Source organism: Alosa pseudoharengus, unplaced genomic scaffold (assembly GCF_046254945.1).
Source record: "Alosa pseudoharengus isolate Yale_2024_CS ecotype anadromous, Long Island Sound unplaced genomic scaffold, YU_APseudo_1.1 YU_APseudo_1.1_scf_24, whole genome shotgun sequence".
Classification (NCBI taxonomy): Eukaryota; Metazoa; Chordata; class Actinopteri; order Clupeiformes; family Clupeidae; genus Alosa; species Alosa pseudoharengus.
In genome coordinates, this window is record NW_027468689.1 from 21847516 (window position 1) to 21866297 (window position 18782).

The 18782-nt window shown below is 42.3% G+C and overlaps 2 protein-coding genes across 2 annotated transcripts; one reads left to right on the forward strand and one right to left on the reverse strand.

The window, feature by feature from the left end:
* The first annotated feature begins 240 nt into the window (after positions 1-240).
* Positions 241-10581, forward strand: fam171b (family with sequence similarity 171 member B). The gene is made up of 8 exons (XM_076303466.1): positions 241-474; positions 1714-1947; positions 3112-3204; positions 3339-3491; positions 4551-4727; positions 5402-5518; positions 5806-5929; positions 7067-10581. The coding sequence occupies exons 1-8, from the start codon at positions 264-266 to the stop codon at positions 8322-8324; spliced, it is 2367 nt and encodes a 788-aa protein (XP_076159581.1). The 5' UTR covers positions 241-263; the 3' UTR covers positions 8325-10581.
* A 712-nt stretch (positions 10582-11293) lies between these two features.
* On the reverse strand, positions 11294-18380 carry zswim2 (zinc finger, SWIM-type containing 2). Its single transcript, XM_076302521.1, has 10 exons — positions 18231-18380; positions 18075-18151; positions 17927-17967; positions 17599-17818; positions 16676-16814; positions 16327-16439; positions 15793-15877; positions 15144-15235; positions 14296-14464; positions 11294-12043 (listed from the first exon to the last, which is right to left on the reverse strand). Exons 1-10 carry the CDS (start codon positions 18378-18380, stop codon positions 11294-11296), a joined length of 1836 nt encoding a protein of 611 aa, XP_076158636.1.
* Between the last annotated feature and the right edge of the window lie 402 nt (positions 18381-18782).

Below are 18782 nucleotides of genomic sequence, written 5' to 3' on the forward strand. Positions count from 1 at the left end.
GCGATTATCTATACGTGCCACCAGATGGCGGGCTAGCACCAGATGATGTAATTCGCACCCCTCCTTCCCATGCAAGTGAAAGCAACCAGGCACAACAGTGGTGACGCCGCTGCTGCTGATTACCATGCGTGATTCACGTCGACCCCAGCCACGTTGGAGCATCATGATGCTGGATCTCCCGAAGAATTAAACGACGACAAACATTTCCAGTTCTCCGTCTCATTTCGTGCAGTTATGTCTCAGTGGCACTGCTTTATTGCGCGATGCCAGAGCTCTCAGCTTACCTGCTCCTCTCGGTTTTGTTGATATCCTTCGAGGATGGGTACGTGAACAGGGCGGAGGGTGGTTTGGTCTCCCCTGGCCCTACCCCGCCGTTGGAGGACAATGCCAGCGCCGCTGGTACAGATGGATCCGTCAGTAGACAGACGCTCCAGCCTCAAGAACATCAAGTTCATACGTCGCCCCTTGTCCCAGGTTAGAGCACAAAACGTTATTTTTTAGCTTGTTTCATAGCTTGTTTTCTTTTTCCTTAATGTGACAGTTTTCAATTGTCTGGACACTATCGCTCTTGAATCGTGTGTTTGCTTGTAATGGGGAAACCTCCAAACGTAGCTCTCTCTCCCATAGCCTACAACAATAACAAAGGGCTTTTGACCACAGAAGATGACAGAGGCCACCTAGCGATATGCTCCTTTGTCTCATAGGAACATAATGCGTTTATTAACACAGGTGTTTAATAATATTCAAAACATGTCTGGTATTATATAGCCTACTTAAACATAGGCCTACCTTAAAAATTACCCGAAATAAATAATTAAAAGATGGCAGCATGCTTTTGCCTCGACTAGGCCTCTACCAGTAACGTGGTCTCCGCTTATCTGTAAATATACAGACATAATTAGTCTGTAGTGAAATGGATTTGAGCTTTATTATCAGGGATTATTGTATTTATCACTGGCAAATGGCATATTGTCTGTAATCCCGTCATATCAGCAAACCTATGCACCCCCATTGGTCAGTCACATTCTTAGGCACAATATTATGAGTGTCTTAAAGCGGCTTACAAAATTAAATGGATAATTTGCTTTTATTTCATTGAACTTCTTACTGTCATTATTGTTTATAGATGTATTGTTGACCCATAAATAAAACATAGGCCTAATGGTAGGCCACGTGGTCTGTCAGAGGCATTATTATAAGACATTCATAACATAAACAAAAATGTCACTTCCAGGATAAGGGGTTTTCCAACACAAGGATGTGAATTGTAGGCTACATAAAAGAATCACATGAAAGGTATACAAACTGTATCTGTGTGCTGCTGGCACCCTAGCACAAAAAATTCTGGCATCTGGCTGTCTGTGGCACTTTGATCTATTTTTAAACTCCCTGCCTGTGCTGAGGATCTCTGGTTTCATTACTAATTCATGTTCAGAGAAAGGTTATCGCGGGATTTTCCTGGGCACCTGACAAACATGGCCGTCCCTGTTGGGATGGGAACCCTACTGTGCTGTGTTTGAATCTCTTGTTGAGACAGTCCCATCCACAGTAGGCTACCTGATTCAAATAAGCGTTTTCATCATGACTGCATCAGACAAACAAACAAAATAGATTTAACAAAAACAGAAAAGCAGGGTCAAGTTTGGATCATACTCCACTTGTAACCGTGGCAACAACCCCCACCCCACCCCTATCATCTGACTTGGCTTACAGCACCTCCTCTAGCCCTGAGAGTTTGGGTGAAGGATGCATCCAGCCAGCGTTTCATCGGAGGTGCGTCGGTGGAGGTGTTTGTGAACGGCACGCAGGCAGTCAGCGCCGTGACGCAGGACAATGGCGAGGTGCTGCTCCGGGTGCCCTACGCCCTGGGTCAGACCCTCAGCATTGTGGCTAGCATGGATGGCTACGTCCACAAGCAGCTACCCTGGAAGACCACCAAGATGCCCAGTAAGTACAGCAGAGGATTAAAGTCTGGGTCCATCGTAGTAAAGTTGTCACCAGCAGATTGGAACACATCTTTAAATGATAAATATTTACATTGAATTCATGTTCATGGGGCAAGTAATAGCGTGTTCATTTGACATCTATTGACATATAATAGGCTTCATGTGGAAGTGATCAAGGCTTTAAGAGTATAATACCATCCTAAAGTTTATTGTGAGCATTAATAGTGCAGCTCTCCCACACGTACTATTCTCTTATGGACATAATTTCCTGGAGTATATTCAGTAGGTCATCCATCATTAGTCCAAGTCCAAGTGCTATTGGCAGTGTTGCTGTCACTGAGTGTCTGACAGAGAGAGTGTGTATACTGAGACACCCCTTTGTCATTGTAAGTTATGTGACACAGAAGCACAGATGTCTTGGCTACTGATGCTGATTTAGATTAAAATGTAATTGCTTTGCACGTTAACACCACCCCCCTCTCCTCTTCTCAAGGCTCAGAAGCTTTTCTGGCCAAAGTCCTTGGAATGAAGTGCTAAGACGAGTCCCAGCAATAATCTCTATAAGAGCCATTGATTTCCTGCCAAATGGACCATCTTGCGTAGAGAATGAATTAAGGATTAAAGGCAATTGTGTATTTATGGGATCAATATATATATTTATTTCATGCATTGTTTCTTGGTCTGACTCAATCAATATCCCCCCGGAAATACAGTTGCGTGTGATTTCAGGTTGTCCATGAACCTAGACCTTTCAATTATTTATGTACTACTCGGGTTGTGGTTCTCTAGGGGTGTGTCCCTCATAGCATGTGCTTTCCTATTGGGTGTCCAAGGCAGACAGTGTAGGCTCTGTTTGGTGTGGGAGAGCAGGGAGATGAGGCATGGGAGTGCCTGTGGAGGGGTCCCAAATTCCTACTCAACATCCCCACCAAGTGTTGCTCTTATGCAACTGATCTCACACATCATCCAAACGTTTTTCTTGATTTTTGCTTGAACCCAAAAGCCATAATATGAAGTGTCTCAGTTTTTAATATAGCTAAAACTTGGTAAAACAAGTATAAATGTGTTTCTTGTCGCATTTTATATAGACTTTGATACTTTATTACCATTTAATTGTCATTTTGTTGCTGGGATATAAGTGTCATGTTATGGTTTTTCATTTCAGTATTCTCCTCCGTGACTCTGGCTCTGCTTCCACAAACCCAAGGCAACATCTGGCTTTTTGATGACTCTGTGCTGATCACCCAGAAAACATCTGGTATGTCATCAAATATAAACCTACAAAAATATAAATATCCAAACTCATTGTTTGGTGTAGCATAGCAGTAGTGCCATATCTGTTGTATTAAAGACAGAGAGGCATGTGTTGTGTGGTCCTCCTGTGTCTTGTAGAGTACACATCCCAGCCCAGTGTACAGTTCCCCAAAAGCCTGCTGGAGCTTCCGGACAACACCAATATCTCCATGGTTACAGCCTATCTGACGGTGCCACCCGTTGACAAGGATTGCCACCTGTGCACAACCGGTCTCCTTAGCAACCGTTCAGGTATGGGCATACTGAGACTTACTGGGCACACATGTACACTCCACAGGAGTCCAGTTAAATGTAAATCAACTGACAGATGTTTAATTTTCTCATTAAAAAGGTGCAAGTGATGGTCCAAATGCCAAATAGGCACAGAAAGATCAACATGAAAGAGTAATTAAATACAAGCACAGACAGAGTTATAGACCTATCACTATTACTAGTCCAGACAAATGTTATAGTAATTTGGTCCATGGAGACTGTCTGTTCTCAAAGTCAGCATCTTTTTATGTAATGAGTAAGAAAAACACTATTATATGAAATATTTAAGGATATACATGTATCATAGGAAATTAGCCTCACGTTGACATACTCTTGAACAGATGCCAGTTCTGAAATGATACACTGCATCACACCATGCATGTAAGAAGTAGGAAGAGTAACTGTTAACTTTAGGCAAGTATTTTAAGAGATTGTGGTTAAATTCAGTGTTGGCTACCACATACCAGCATATCGCAAGTTAACGGAGTCTATTTCTAAACAAATGGTCCTTTAATAAGGGGCATATGTGGTATTAAAATAAACAAAAGCCAAGTAACTTGAAGAGATTTTGGTTTCTCAAAAGCCCAGTGCTTGTTCATGAAGCCTGAGAAGGCAGCGTGACAGCAGGATGCCAGTAGTCATTAGTATCGGTCAACAGCTCCAGCATTTCAGGTTGGCAAGCAGCCCCACTCAGGCCTCTCTCTGATGGAGTGTTGATTGGAGGTGTGTGTGTGTGTGTGTGTGTGTGTGTGTGTGTGTGTATGTGTGTGTGTGTGTGTGTGTGTGTGTGTGTGTGTGTGTGTGTGTGTGTGTGTGTGTGTGTGTGTGTAGGGGATGGGCGTGAGCTCTAACTTTGGACCTCTGAGTTGGCCCTGAGCACTTACAATGGTCAGGTCAAGAAAACTGATCACCACTTCACCAGTGTTGTTACAGCTGGAGTCCTCTCTCCTCACAGTGTTGAGTTTCCGTATCTTGATGTGGCAGCTAGAGTAAGGTGTGACAACTTGGCGTGATTCAAATATCACACGTTTTCCTCAGGCTTCAGGAGCGTGAGGCTCAGTCCAGTGGCCGGTCTCAGCACCCAGCTTCTGGCCGATGGGAAAGAGCTTCCTGTCAGTGGACCGGTCAAGATCACCGTGCCTCTGCCCCACAGCGCTGCCGCCTACTGGCGGGCATCTGACTCCATACCCGCATGGGCATTTGACAGGAAGACAGGTGAGGAGGGAGATTGTCCTCACAAGAGAATTTTTTTTTACTTTTTCTGTTCCTGTTTTAGCATGTGGTCATATACAAAGGAGCTAGACAAAATAATAGAAGCACCAGGTTAGATAAACTGCAGTCTCTGTCACTGTGTTGCCTTCCGTCCTGAGATAGGCTTCCCAGAGCACGTTTTTTCCCTTATTTTTGGTATACCAGCATGACTTAAGACACAGTCTTAATAAATCTCCAGTTTTTGTGTCTGTGGCCCCAGTCATTCGTGCTCCAGAATTGCAAAAAATTTCTTGGTTATAACATTAAGAACAGGATGCCTGAAATTCATAAGATTTATTTACCATTGGGACATAATTTATTTGCAGAAACATCTGCAGAGTTTGAGAGATCACTGATTTCCTTTTTTTCTGTCGAACCCCTGTAAATACCACCAAAACCACCAAAAATACCACCAAAAACAGAATTAAGACTCAGTTGGGTTTACCTTGAGAGGCATTAAGGCTTTCTTATCCAGTTTCAGAATTGGTCTTTGTTGACTTCGCCCTCATAACTTTGCCTGTATAAGCTCTCATACTGTACATTTTCAACACAGCCACATCCTCTCCAACCAGGGTGAAATTCCGAGTGTAATTTTAACATGAAGTGCTGACATTAACAGAGACATTCCTCTCCTTCAGGCACCTGGCTGAATAAAGGTTTGGGGACGGTGAAGAGAGATGGGGACGCTCTCATCTGGACGTACGTGTCATCTCACCTCGGGGACTGGCTCGTTGCCCCCATACCCGCCTTCCACGGTGAGTCCAACTCCTGACCACTCTTGGGTAGTGTGGTCAACAGCAGCCTGTGTAAATCAGACGATTTACTGTTATGCTCCTTCTGCTTTGCTTCTTCACAATACCTAAGAGAGATGAACAATATAATACCCTTTATTATATTGTTTCCACACAGCTGCCTGCCTTCGCCTCTAGGGGGCACTGTGCTTGTGCGTTTTTTTTTTTTTTTTTTTTAGTACTGTTTTTCAGTACTGTTCTCTCACCACTTGACTGCCCAGTAACTGGATTTTTGTTTGGGGAAAATCTAGGTTACATGGGCCATGGGGCGCCCTCTCTGGACATCTCATATCACACGTACCTCCTCATGGGCAGCCTGGGAGGAACGCTGCTCATAGCCATTGGGTTTTTGTCCGTGATCTTGTGTCACTGTAGGTAAGGTAGCACTCCTGACTCATTCGCACACCTCATTGTTTACGTCATGTGACCTATGAAATTCTGCAATTACTGTCTTTACATTTTTTGCATGTTCTGATTGCTGCTCAAAAATATGTTTTTATGCCTCTGTGGCTGCGTGGCCATGGCCGGAAGCATGTTTTCGGGTTGTCCATCTGTACATCCGTATGTTTCTCCAACCCGATCTTGTGAATGTGATATCTCAAGAACGCCTTGAGGCACGTGCTTCAAATTTGTTACAGATGTTCAATTGGACTGAAAGATGAGCTGATTAGGTTTTGGATGTCAAAGGTCAAACTTCAAGGTCATTGTGACCATGAAAGTCTCATTTTTGTGAATGTCATATCTCAAGAATGCCTTGAGGCACATGCTTTAAATTTAGTACCAATATTTATTTTCTAAGATGAACTGATTCGATTCCTTTCAACTCAACCTAATTCTGGTTGAGGCATTCCATTTTGACAATTTTCATTAGTTTACTAATGCTTTAATGTTGTGTACTTACGCTAACCTCATGTTACTAATTTAATTATGACGTAGTCTCTGTTTTGATCATGTAGTGTGATGCAGTGTGATCAATCAGCAGAGGACCTGTAATGGAAGGCCCTTTCAGGCCTGCCAGTGGCCCAGTTATTCTAAATAGGGCCTTCATGGCGTAACCTGACTCTCGCCAGATGAATTTCATTCCGCTTAGCTCCGCCTAGCTTCACTCACATCCATCTGGGACCTCTTCCATTGAGAGTGATTTCTGCACCAGATTTTATGGTAGAGCCAATCAGGACGCAGGGCGGGAGTTTCATAGATGTGACATAGCGTAGAAGCGACTGTGAAACTGTTATCAGCGTCACGGGTTGGCTTCAATGTGAGTGGTTGAAGTAGCAGGTCAATAGATGACGGACAAGTGGCTTATTCAATCATATGCAAGCATTTTTTGATTAGGCCCAGCCTTCTGAAGCAACACTCCAATGGATTGGTCCCAGATGGATGAGTGGAGCTAGGCGGAACGAAATTCATCTGGCGAGAGTCAGGTTATCCATGGCGTGCATCTCATGTACTAGTACGTCATACATGGTTTTCTCACAGAACTTGTGATTCTAACGCTAACTTCCTCTGCAGACATTCTGCACGGGGTAGAGTGAGGAGGCGGAGTTCCGCCCGTGTGATCCTTCAGAAAGACCAGACCACATCCACCAGCTGCGATGGAGAAGATGACGAGTATCCCCACGATGACCGCACCTTCTCGCTGGCCACCATGGCACAGCGGAATGCCTCGACAACCCCCCGACATCAAGCCAACTACAACATCTATGTGGAGGATGTCGGCCGCTCGTTTAAACTGTACGAGAATGTGGGCAGCGCCGGAGCGACCGAGGGCAACAAGTCGCCGATGCCATCGGTCTACGTTAACAGTGAGGAGGTGGCGAGGCTGAGGGAGATGTCTGACCAGAACCGACCGGCCCAGGGCGCTGGCGAGAATATGATGTTCAAGGACAAGCTGTTCCACATTTACAACCAGCCTGTAGCCCTTGTCCCAGCACCAGAGCTCTTCGCTAGCCATCCGCCGCCAACATCCCAGGCTGAGCCTTCAGGCTGCCGATCGGCCACATTCCCCAGGAATGGGATGGAGCATGGGCCGCAGTCGGAGCGCAATTTGAAGGACAGCTTCACCCAGACACTCCCCAAAAATGCTACGCAGGACAGTGACGAACAGCCAGTCTCGGAGGGCGCAATCCAGGGTGCAGCCATCAACCCTGGGGTCTGGGGCCGCTATAGCCACCTCCTGGAATCTGTCTCCGTGCCGGGAACTCTGAACGAAGCAGTGGGGATGGGCCCCTTCCGAGCCGAGCTCCAGGGTATCTCAGAACAGACCCTGGTGGAGCTCTCCAAAGCCAAGCCGTCACCACACCCGCCCAGAGCCTGGTTTGTCTCTCTAGATGGCAAGCCCGCCGCCTCGGTGCGTCATTCAGTCATCGAGATCCAGGGCCGACACCGGCCCGGCAGCAGCAACGACACCAGCTTGGACTCGGGGGTGGATATGAATGAGCACCAGCAACCTCTCCTGAAAATGGAGCGCGAGGGGCCCTCTTTCCCAGCTATGCCCAGAGCAGGTGGCCCTGCGAGCCAAGAGGAGCCCGACCTGAGCAGCAGCGAAATCGGAAGTCCCGAGGATGGAGCCCTGAGGCACACCTTGGAAAGTAGCAACGTAGCCATGCCGTTCAGCAGCATCTCAGAGGAGAGGGACGTGGGCGACACGTCAAGCGAGTCCAGGGGCACCCCGCCACCCCGACGGCCTAGAAAGGTCCGAGACAAGTGTAGACCAGACAAAAAGAGTGGTCGTCATGTACGTGAGGAAAGGCCACAAATGAAACGCTAGCCTGAGTTAAAATTCTGCCAAGCTCCAAAAGAAAAGAAACCAGGCTTTTGCCATCTGTGTAAAAGCATCTGTTTGTCATCAGTCTGCCATATTATGTTACATGGCATTAGGAAATATATCTCAAACAATATGACCAAATTTACTATTTCTACATGCTGTTTGGAAAGCATGTTTATTAAATGTAAAATGATTAAAAGGTTGAGGGAAAAAAATGCTTCTATTCATGACATTGGTTTGATGTTTCTGACAGATGTGGTTCCATTACTTTCTTCTCTTAATGCTGTTGTTATAAGAAAGCACACCCTAACCATAGCTGCTTTTTTCTACAGTTTAAAGCTAGCCTGCAGATGAACCAGTTGCAACATGGTACATTTGCACAAAGTAAATCCAGACACAGAACATATTTATATCCAAAAGCACATCAAAGGCAGGAACACATGAAAGTCAACTTTGCATAAATCACAAAGCATTGATTTACCACAGCAAAGTAAGGGAATGGGGTGAAATCTTTTTACAATGCCACTTAACAAGTTGTTTTTACTGAGCTGATTGCTGTCCTGTAAGATTTATTTTGTCATTGGCGACTGTTTTGATGGTTATTGCATCGTTCTAAACAGATTTCCAAATGTGCTCAGCTAGACTTGTTCTAGAACCAGCTGTGATGTTTTGCCTTTTGGTCTGTCAGAGATTTTAAAGACATTTTTGTAAAAGTCTCTTTGTGCGATAATAACAACATTTAAGCTACTGGTAGGATAGTTGCAGGAATAGTTTGTGCCAAATTTAGATTACCACTACTCTAGCGCCATATTAAAATAAAATAAAAATAATAAAAAAATTATGAAGCAGTGTAGCCAACACTTGCAGAAACAAGATTCATCTATTTTGTTATCTGGTCAAGCTCTACTGGATTTTCCAGAAACTGCCACATGGAGAGAAAGAGAGAGCGATAAAGAGAGAGTGAGATAAAGAAGTGAAGCGACTGCAATTTATGACAGCAGGTTAGCTGTTCAGAATTGCAGAAGCCTCCCTGGTCAAACATGATATTTGTCCGAAGCTATGCGTGTATATGTGTGTACAAAAAAAAATGTACAAAATGAGCATGCGTACCCTGTGTCTGTCTTTGTATGCCTCGTTGATGATGTGAGAATGTTCGCAAACGTGACGTCTCAGGTGAGATGAGTTATCTCAACCCAAGGCCTTCACCAAAAAACACTTAATATCCAAATCAAGCTTCGCTAGTCATTTACCATGGGCATTTAGCTTATCACTTATCATGTGGTTGTGGACAAAGTGATTGTTATATGTATGGTTTACTTCGCTTAAAAAAGTAGCTTATATTATGAGTCAATTGTCTCATTTTTCTTGTTTATTATCATATGTACGAATAGTCATCCATAGTAGAAAACATTTTAAATCATGTTTCAAGTAGGACAGGAACTGGGCTGGTCGATCTGCTCGAAAATGGCCATTTCAGAGCAACAGGCATTGCTACTGTATTGTAAGAGAGAAATTAACACTGTGACCTGGTCAGTGCTTTGAAACTCAAGAACCTCTGTCAACCTTCTCCATTCATCTCCCTCTACACACATGTACAGGTTCTGCCTTAGTAGAGACTGGGTTGATGTGCTTTGTTCTGATTGAATGGATACTTGAGGTTCACAAACGTCTTTTCTTATATTTCTCCTTTTGATTTTCATTAATTGACATCTATTATTGACATTTCTGAGAATGAAGGGAGATTTTACCATAAATACTAAAACAAAACAAACAAAAAAACTGTGATTTGAAGTTGCAGAGCCTTTCTAAACTTCATCAACTCAACCCAAATCTAGAAGCCAAGATTCCTTGGATAATGTATCTGTATTCCACATGTATGAATTGGGGCTGGTCTACACAAAGCACTTATTTATATTCTGTATGTCGTGGGGAAAGTAAATTCACAATATTTTACATCCCCTTTGCCTGAAACGTGATTGACAAACTTGGATGGTGTGTGAATATGAGAAAATGAGATGCATGATTGTATTAAGTGAAAATCATTTCCAAGTAGTGTCTACTGAATGTGCTCCAGTTATCATTTGATTGTAAGATATTTGTTTTTCAATTATTTATGTAATTATTTATTCATACATTTAGGTAAATCACATGACGCCTTTCAGTCATAGTTGTGCAACAATGATCGTACATTACTTGTATGCTTCACTTCTGCCTTTTGTGCACTGTTACATTTAACATCAATAAAATCACAACCAAAACAGCTCATTCAATTCTGTTTGGTTCTTATATCATCATTATATTATAACTTTAATAACTTGATGTGTTAAAACCTGTACACTATATATCAGTATAACCAATTCCCTGTCTCCTAACATTTTATATTTATTTTTTTCATACCCACACAATTACGTTTTTAAAAACATAAATATATATGATATACAACCATACAGCACCCTCTACATTTATTAAGATTAGTAAAAAGATATATTTTTAAATCATCTTTTGCCGTTTCATCTTAGTTTCACTATGAAAACAATGAGGAAAAGACCAACACTGAAGGGAAGCAAATTTATACTGAGAAGAAAAACAATCCTCCAATGTTATATGTGTAGATGATAGATGTGACTTTATTGGCGAATTGAGGTTTTACAAAGAATTAAATACAGGGCTGCCAATAATTCTGGCACATTTTCCTCATTTTTTTCAAGATAAAACAGCAAAAGAAGATTTTACCTCTTTTTACCTGTCTTTACCAAGGGTGTCAATAAATGTGGTGGGAGCTGTATATAGAACATATCCAGTATATCTGTGTTGTGCTGTCTGATAACTGGCAGTTTTATTTAACAAGCTATATGGTGATATTCACATTTCACATTGCTAACATTTCAGGGACATATGTGACAACTGTAAGAAATATCAACGTTTTGCAAGTAAACATGCACATCTGGACACCCTCCATTTTCCATCCCCCTCTAGTTCTTCTGTGGACTTGGAATGTTTATGTACATCCCTGTCATCCACAGAGCCAGCTTTGGTACCTGCCCACTGCTTGACCCGCTGGGTCCCCCAGGCCTCTGTTTCCTCGGGGGTTTGAACCTACGGGGTAAAACGCTTCCCGCTGGGTTAACCACATTATCCGGTGCGCTCACCCCGACATACAGCCCAGCGTAGCTCTCCCCTGACTGGGGCTTGGGTGCTGCTGTGCCAGCCGGCCGCTGGGGCACATTGCCGGAGCTCGGGAGGAGACGTGTGTTGGGTTGAGCTGCTTTAAAGCCACTTCTGTTGAGCGACTGGCCTGCTAGTAGTGCATGGCTGTGAGAGTGGCACCTTAGGAGGGGTTTGGGCCTGCCGGGCTGGGCCTGGGCGAGTTCTGTGTCGCTGCTGCGGCGGGGCTGATCAATGCGGACGCTGTTGACCACAAGATCCTGGGCGCTAGGCAAGGGCCAGCCAGCGGGGTGAGATCGGGAAGCTGAGGGAGAGACGAACGATTCAACGCGTTTGACCACCATCATGTCCATTGTCCTGTCTTTTAGCCCGACACCGGGGACAAAGAGGCCCATAGACTGGTCGTCAGGGAGTTTGCCACGCCTGGAGGCAGGAACATCCACAGCAGGTACGATCCTGACCGCAGAAGCACCAGACAGTGGGTTGTAAATCGTGTGCCAGTCCAAAGGGCAATAGTTAGACTGCCGGAGCCACGGGTCAATGCAGTCTGTGTGGAACTGAAGAGAACAGAGACATGGTCATTATTACTTAGCAGACGCTTTTGTCCAAAGTGACTTATAAAATATGAACATTACAATAGCTAAAAATTGACCGTTTTTAATCACTAAATTGTGTCAGTCATTTCACAATATGCACCTTTTAGTACACTAAAAAAAGAGAAAAGAGGGATCATCAAAGCTACTAAACCACATTGTACAACCCCAAAACAGAAAAAGTTAGGACACTGTGTAAAATGCAAATAAAAACAGAATGTCATAATATACAAGTCTCGTAAACCCATATTTAGCAGCAAAAAGGACATATACAACATATCAAATGTTGAAAATGAAAATTTGGACTATTTCATGGAAAGTATATGTTAATTTTGTATTTGATGCCAGCAACATGTTTTAAAAAAAGTTGGTACGGGAGCATGTTTACCACTGTGCTGCTTCACCTCTTCATTTAACACAATTCTGTACATGTTTAGGAACTGAGGAGACCATTTGCTACAGTTTTGATAATGAAATGTTGTCCTATTTCTCCCCGATAGGATTTCAGTTGCTCAACAGTATGGGGTATTCTTAGTCATGCTTTTCATTCCATTATGCACCTAATTTTACAAATCTGGACTGCAGACAGGCCATCTTAGCACCTGGACTCTTCCTCTATGGAGAAATACTATTTAAATATGTGCAGAATGTGCATTTTGGCATTGTTTTCCTGAAATATTCAAGGTTGTCCCTGAAAAAGTCATTGCCTGGATGGCAGTATACAGTATGTTGCCCAAAACCTGTATACATCATTCAGAATTAAGTGTGCTCCTCTTTAGCCCAGATGAGTCCATGATTTCCAAAAAGAATGGCAAACTTTGATTGGTCTAACCACAGGACCTTTTTCCACATTACCTCAGTCCATTTTAAACAAGCTTAGGCCCAGATAAGAGTGTGGTATTTTCTGTATCATGTCTCAATACAATTTTAGCTGTTTTTTGGTTGCAGTTTTTGAATTGAGTATCAAACTGGGCACATAGACCAGTGTTTTTCAACCTTTTTTGTGCCACAGCACACTTTTGGCACTTAAAATGCCCCCCGGCACACTAACATCCTGTGTGAAGAAAAAATAAACATACCATAGCCAAGTAATACACAGATATGGCCTTATTATGGCTTATATGCAAGACCTGCTCAATAAAACAAGCGCCCTCTGTTTTATTTGTAGGTCATTTTCTGCGGCACACCTGATGATCTCTCACGGCACACTAGTGTGCCCCGGCACAGTAGTTGAAAAACACTGACATAGACAATGGTTATCAGAGGTTTTCCTGAGCCCATACAATGACAGGTCTGGAGACAGGTCTGGTGTTGATGCAATGCCATCTGAGGTCCAAAAGACCACGGCCATCCAATTTGTTTTTCAGCTATTTCCCCTGTTTGCAAAGATTTCTCTGGATTCTCTAAATGTTTTAATAATATTGTCCTATAGATGATGAACTCCCTAAATACATCACAATTTCATGTTAAGAAGCATTAACATGACATTGTTTCATAATTTGTGCACACAGGTTTACACAGAGTGATGAATACCCCTACATTTTTACTTCTAAGAGACCCTACCTCTTTGGGATGCTCTTTTTCATACCCAATCGTCTTGCCAGTTACCCTAATTAGTTATGAAACATTCTTCCTTTTGTTTTCTTTATCATTACACAACTTTTCCAGCATTTTGTTACCCCCGTCCCAACTTTTTTTGAAACATGTTGCTGTTATCAAATTCAAAATTAACATATATGTTCCATGAAATAGTCAAATTTGTCATTTTCAACATTTGATATGTTGTCTGTGTCCTTTTTGCAACTAAATATGAGTTTAGTTGATTTGCAGATTATTGCATTCTGTTTTTATTCACATTTTACACAATATCCCAACTTTTTCTGTTTTGGGGTTGTATGTATCTAATATTGTGCTCTGATATGAGCCATGCTTTATTCCCACCATGACTGCCCATAAGTGAGTTTGGTATTGAGATTGTTCATATCAGTGGCTGCTTTATTTTGCTTCTTAATGAAATTATGCCATCTGAATATGAAAAAACTATTCAGAGTGTGTTATCTAAAAAAGGAGTACTTATATAATATGTCTACTATTAGCAATGAAATTGTAATATTTCCATCACAACCCATGAAAGCCTTCTCTCAGTATACCTGGTTATAAAAATGTTTAACACCATAAATGACCTATCTGCTGTATTGTATATCTCTCGTGTTTACCTTATGGTGGCAGGGCAGGTGTCTGACCTGCTGACCCAGGCAAAAGCCCCTGAGGCAAATGCGACATTGCATCCCCGCCTCCAGCAGCTTGCCGCCCTGACGCACCCTCACCAGGGGCAGGGCAGCCAGGGCAGCCTCCGGGACACGCTCACGCTTCAGCACCATCACACTGCAGTGGACACACACACACACACACACACACACTCACAGACACAAATACACACATACACACATACAAATAGACGCACACACACACAAACACACAAACACACACACACACACAGATACACACACACAAACACACACACACACACACACACAAACACACATACACACAGAGACACATACACACAGACACAGACAGACACACACACACACACACACACACACACACACACACACACACACACACAAACAAATACACACACACAAACACACAGAGACACATACACACAGAGACACAGACACAGACACACACACACACACACACACACACACACACACACACACACACACACACACACACACACACACGCACACTCACGCACACACACACAAACGCACACACAAACACACAGACACACACACATACATACACGGAGGGGGGGTGGCTAGAGTGATTCAAATTACCTCCAAGGGTTCCAAGTTGTATTTACAACTTCAGTGTTAAAGTTCAGTACTTTACATTCTACTTCAAATTCAAATTCTAGTTCAATTAAAATGAATCAATCCTGAATTTGAATTGTCAAGTATATTTCAATTTACCGATTACTGAAAGTTCTCCTGATCTAGAACCATAATGCAAGCACCTGTGCATTCACTAACAAGGCTTGATGGTGGAGACTGACCCATTGTCCAGCAGCTGAGAGTCACTCTGTTCTTCAGTGGTTTTCCTCTCCTCTATAAACTGCTGCATCTGCACCCATGGCTGGGACCTTTTCTTGGAGAGACAATCTACAGCTTCAGTCAAGAATGTCTGTGTTACTGCATTCATAACAGTGAACCAACTCTACACTACATCACTTTCTGAAAATACACAGCAGAGCATGACTGAGTTCTTAAATAGAAAACTGTACAAACAGCGGAATGCATGAGGCAAGTTTATTCATATGACAGTTCATATAAATAACTCAAGGTGCTTCATAAAATGGCAGATACAAAGATGAAAGGTATGTTTGTTACTAGAGGTGTAATGGTACACAAAAATCACGATTTGGTGTGTACCTCAGATTTGAAAGTACAATAAGTACCTTCAAAATTGACATATGGTTCGCCACTTAATATGTTTGTGTGGGTTTGAAATATGGTCCGCAAGCAAAAAGCAAAAAAGCCTACTGTTCATTACTGTTAAAGACAGCATTTAGTACATTTGGTACACATCTGTATTGAACCTAACGCCCTGTACCTAAACAGTTCGGTATGAATACATGTTCCTTTACACCCCTATTTGTTACTGTCACGTTCATAGATGTAGAAGATCTTTCCAGAGGCTCTTACCAGGCGAATGCCAAACACATGATCCATATGGATGCCCCTCATCATGCAATCCTCACAGAGATGATAGAACTTACATCTGCTACACCTGGAGGAAATATATTAAAATATATATAACAAGACTGTGCCACTGATGTTACATGTGTCGTGTGTACTACAGTCCTGCAATAAACTCAAATACCCACAACAACCACATACGTAATTGGACATGAGAGACAGGCAGCCATACTAGCAAGTGGGCTGAGATCTATGGGTACTAGTCTCTGCCAGTCAGCGCATTTCTTAAGGCACCAGGGAGTGGGTTAGTCACTGCACACTTCAGTGCCTACAGGCCAATGACATCTGTTCTGACTTTGTATTTAAAAAGAGGAATGCTGGTGCATGGGCGTATCCTTGAGAATACCTCACGATTCTGGAAAACAGATGACTCGTCAGTATAGACAAGACAGCTGATTCATCATGTTGGACAAACTGTTTAACTAAGTTCAGACCGCGACTGGGCAAGAACTGGCAATCAAGATGGCTGAGCAAACTTACTTATAGCACTTGCCAGAAATGGGCAGGATTCGGCAGTTGTTGCAAAGGACTCCGAGGTGTTTATTAAGAGGCTCTCTCTCTGATGAAGTTTGAAGCTTGCTTGCATTTCTTGTCTGTTATCAAAACCAAGGTTTAATTTCAGAGGACACACACATTTCTATGAATCACAACAAATTAGAGAAATGTTAAAAAAAAAAAAAGAAAGAAAGAAAGAAAGAAATACTAATGAAATGTGTGTGTAACAAGTTATGCTACAAAATATTATGTGCATTTAAATAGCTTTCATCTAGACAGTGCTTAACTAAAAAGCTTAACTAGGTGAATTATGAGAGGACCAAGTTTTCCTCACCTGCTCCAAAAGCAGTTTCATGAGTCCAAAGTCTTCTCTACACAAGGGGCACTTCACCATGGTCACTGTGTTTGACTGGTTCTGGTGGTCAGCCCATACTTTCATGCAGGAGATGTGAATGTTGTTTCCACATCCATATCTGAGAGAGAAAGAAAGAGAGAGAGAAACATCACACAGCACTTAACAAAGTAGCAAATGGCTTTAAACAAAAATGCAACTCCTGATAACATAATTAATAAGTGATTGGAGTATGGAATGGAATTACATGTGAGTAAACATGAATTTCCCCTGGGGATTAATAAAGTATCTATCTATCTATCTATCTATCTATCTATCTATCTATCTATCTATCATCTACATACATAGATTATAGATAGATAGATAGATAGATAGATAGATAGATAGATACTTTATTGATCCCTAGGGGAAATTCAAGGTCACAGTAGCATACAGACATACACACACACACATTCACTAACAGCAGAAAAAGTAATTAAAAGTATATAATATAAAAAACACAACTAAGCAATAAGGACTGTAGAAGATAAAGAATATACTAAATATACTAAAATACAAATTATACTAAATAAAACTTAATCTAAATCAATTCTAAAAAACAGTATCCACATAGTGGGTGATTAATCAATCAGGTGCATCAGGCACTGAGCCTGTGGTCCTCTGTGCATAAGGTAAGGTAAGGTGCTCTTTGTGAATGAGTGTCATGGTGAAGGTGCAAATGAGTAAGTCAAACAGTGCAACAGTGCAAGAATAAAGTCTATATATCTATGTATATCTATGTATGTATCTATATTAAGAAAGGTATAAGTGTGGTCACAGTTTGGCTATAGTCTGATGATATAGTCTATAGTCTAATCTGATGATATAGTATATAGGCTATAGTCTGATTATAGTCTGATGGCTACCTGCAGTGAGCCACTGGTAGACGCTTGCTAAGGAGCTCCTCTTGGCAGATGGGACACACATCGTCTTCTTCGATGTCCTTCTGTCTAAGGGTGCCATCCTCCTCAGCCAAGTCCACAGGCTCTGGTGGAAGCCGGTCTGTGGGACGGGGAGTCTTCACCCTGTGAAAGCCCTGCAGCACTTCCCATATCTGCCTCTCCACCAGACCCAATTGAAAACAATCTGGCAGAGAAAGTCAAACACAATTGAAAGAGAGTGGAATAATGAAACAAATATCACACAGGAATGTCTTACTATACTAGGCTAATTAAGGGAATTGTAGCCACTTACATTCGTGATCTCTGGGTAATCTAAATTTTCGCATCAAAATCCTAAAATGAGAGTTCATGTTAGTTGCTATCTCTTTCAGTTTTACGTGTAACATGGATTAGGCTACTCAGTTGCAACATTAGCCTACTTAAGCGTAGCACTAGCCTACCAACAAATGTGTTTGCAGAGTTCCTTTTCTTTCTGGAAAGCAGGACAGGAACATGCATGTGGATCCCCCAAGCACACCTGTCAAGACGCAGAGATAGACTTACTGAGATGACATGACAATGAAGAACCGAACGGACACGACAGGGGGTTGTCTTACTTTGAAGTTTTTGACTTCCTCGTTCTCTTTCAATAAAAATCTTGTCGGTCCAAACTCTTTTAGGATAAAAATAGTTGTGTTGAGAGCTTGGTCCTGATGCCAACTTATTGCATCGCTGACATTCTTTCTCCACGCCGTATTGCGAAACATGACGATGCAGCATTTAGCTTCGTTGACTTTCCTTCTAGGAGGTGCAGACTATGGATTAATCTCTCTTCAAGTAAGTTACTCTTTAACATTCGCGTACCTGTTATCTTGCTTAAAAGTAGGCCTAGGCTAAAGTAGGTTAGTTAATGTAAGTTTGGTCTGTTGCTATAGTGATATGGTATTACTTATTTATCATGTGCCGTTTGTTACCGGCAGATGGTGCTGTTGGACAACACGTGAACACTCATCTTGTCTAAAGCTCGACAGCAGTGCTTTCTATTAGACTGTGGTCTGCTGGTGGTATCCTGCCATTAGCTACCGTCATTACAAGTGAAAACGCTTAGAGACGAATACAGTTGTCATAATGATTAAAAACAGATGATCTTAGTGGAAACATTAGCCTAT

Coding starts and splice junctions, on each gene's coding strand:
- fam171b (XM_076303466.1), top strand. CDS start 264: ATGCCAGAGCTCTCAGCTTACCTGCTCCTCTCGGTTTTGTTGATATCC. Junction 4,728..5,401: donor GGCATTTGACAGGAAGACAG/GTGAGGAGGGAG, acceptor CCTCTCCTTCAG/GCACCTGGCTGAATAAAGGT. Junction 5,930..7,066: donor GTGATCTTGTGTCACTGTAG/GTAAGGTAGCAC, acceptor CTTCCTCTGCAG/ACATTCTGCACGGGGTAGAG.
- zswim2 (XM_076302521.1), bottom strand. CDS start 18,380: ATGTTTCGCAATACGGCGTGGAGAAAGAATGTCAGCGATGCAATAAGT. Junction 17,819..17,926: donor ATTACCCAGAGATCACGAAT/GTAAGTGGCTAC, acceptor TTTCTCTGCCAG/ATTGTTTTCAATTGGGTCTG. Junction 16,815..17,598: donor CTACCAGTGGCTCACTGCAG/GTAGCCATCAGA, acceptor TTTCTCTCTCAG/ATATGGATGTGGAAACAACA.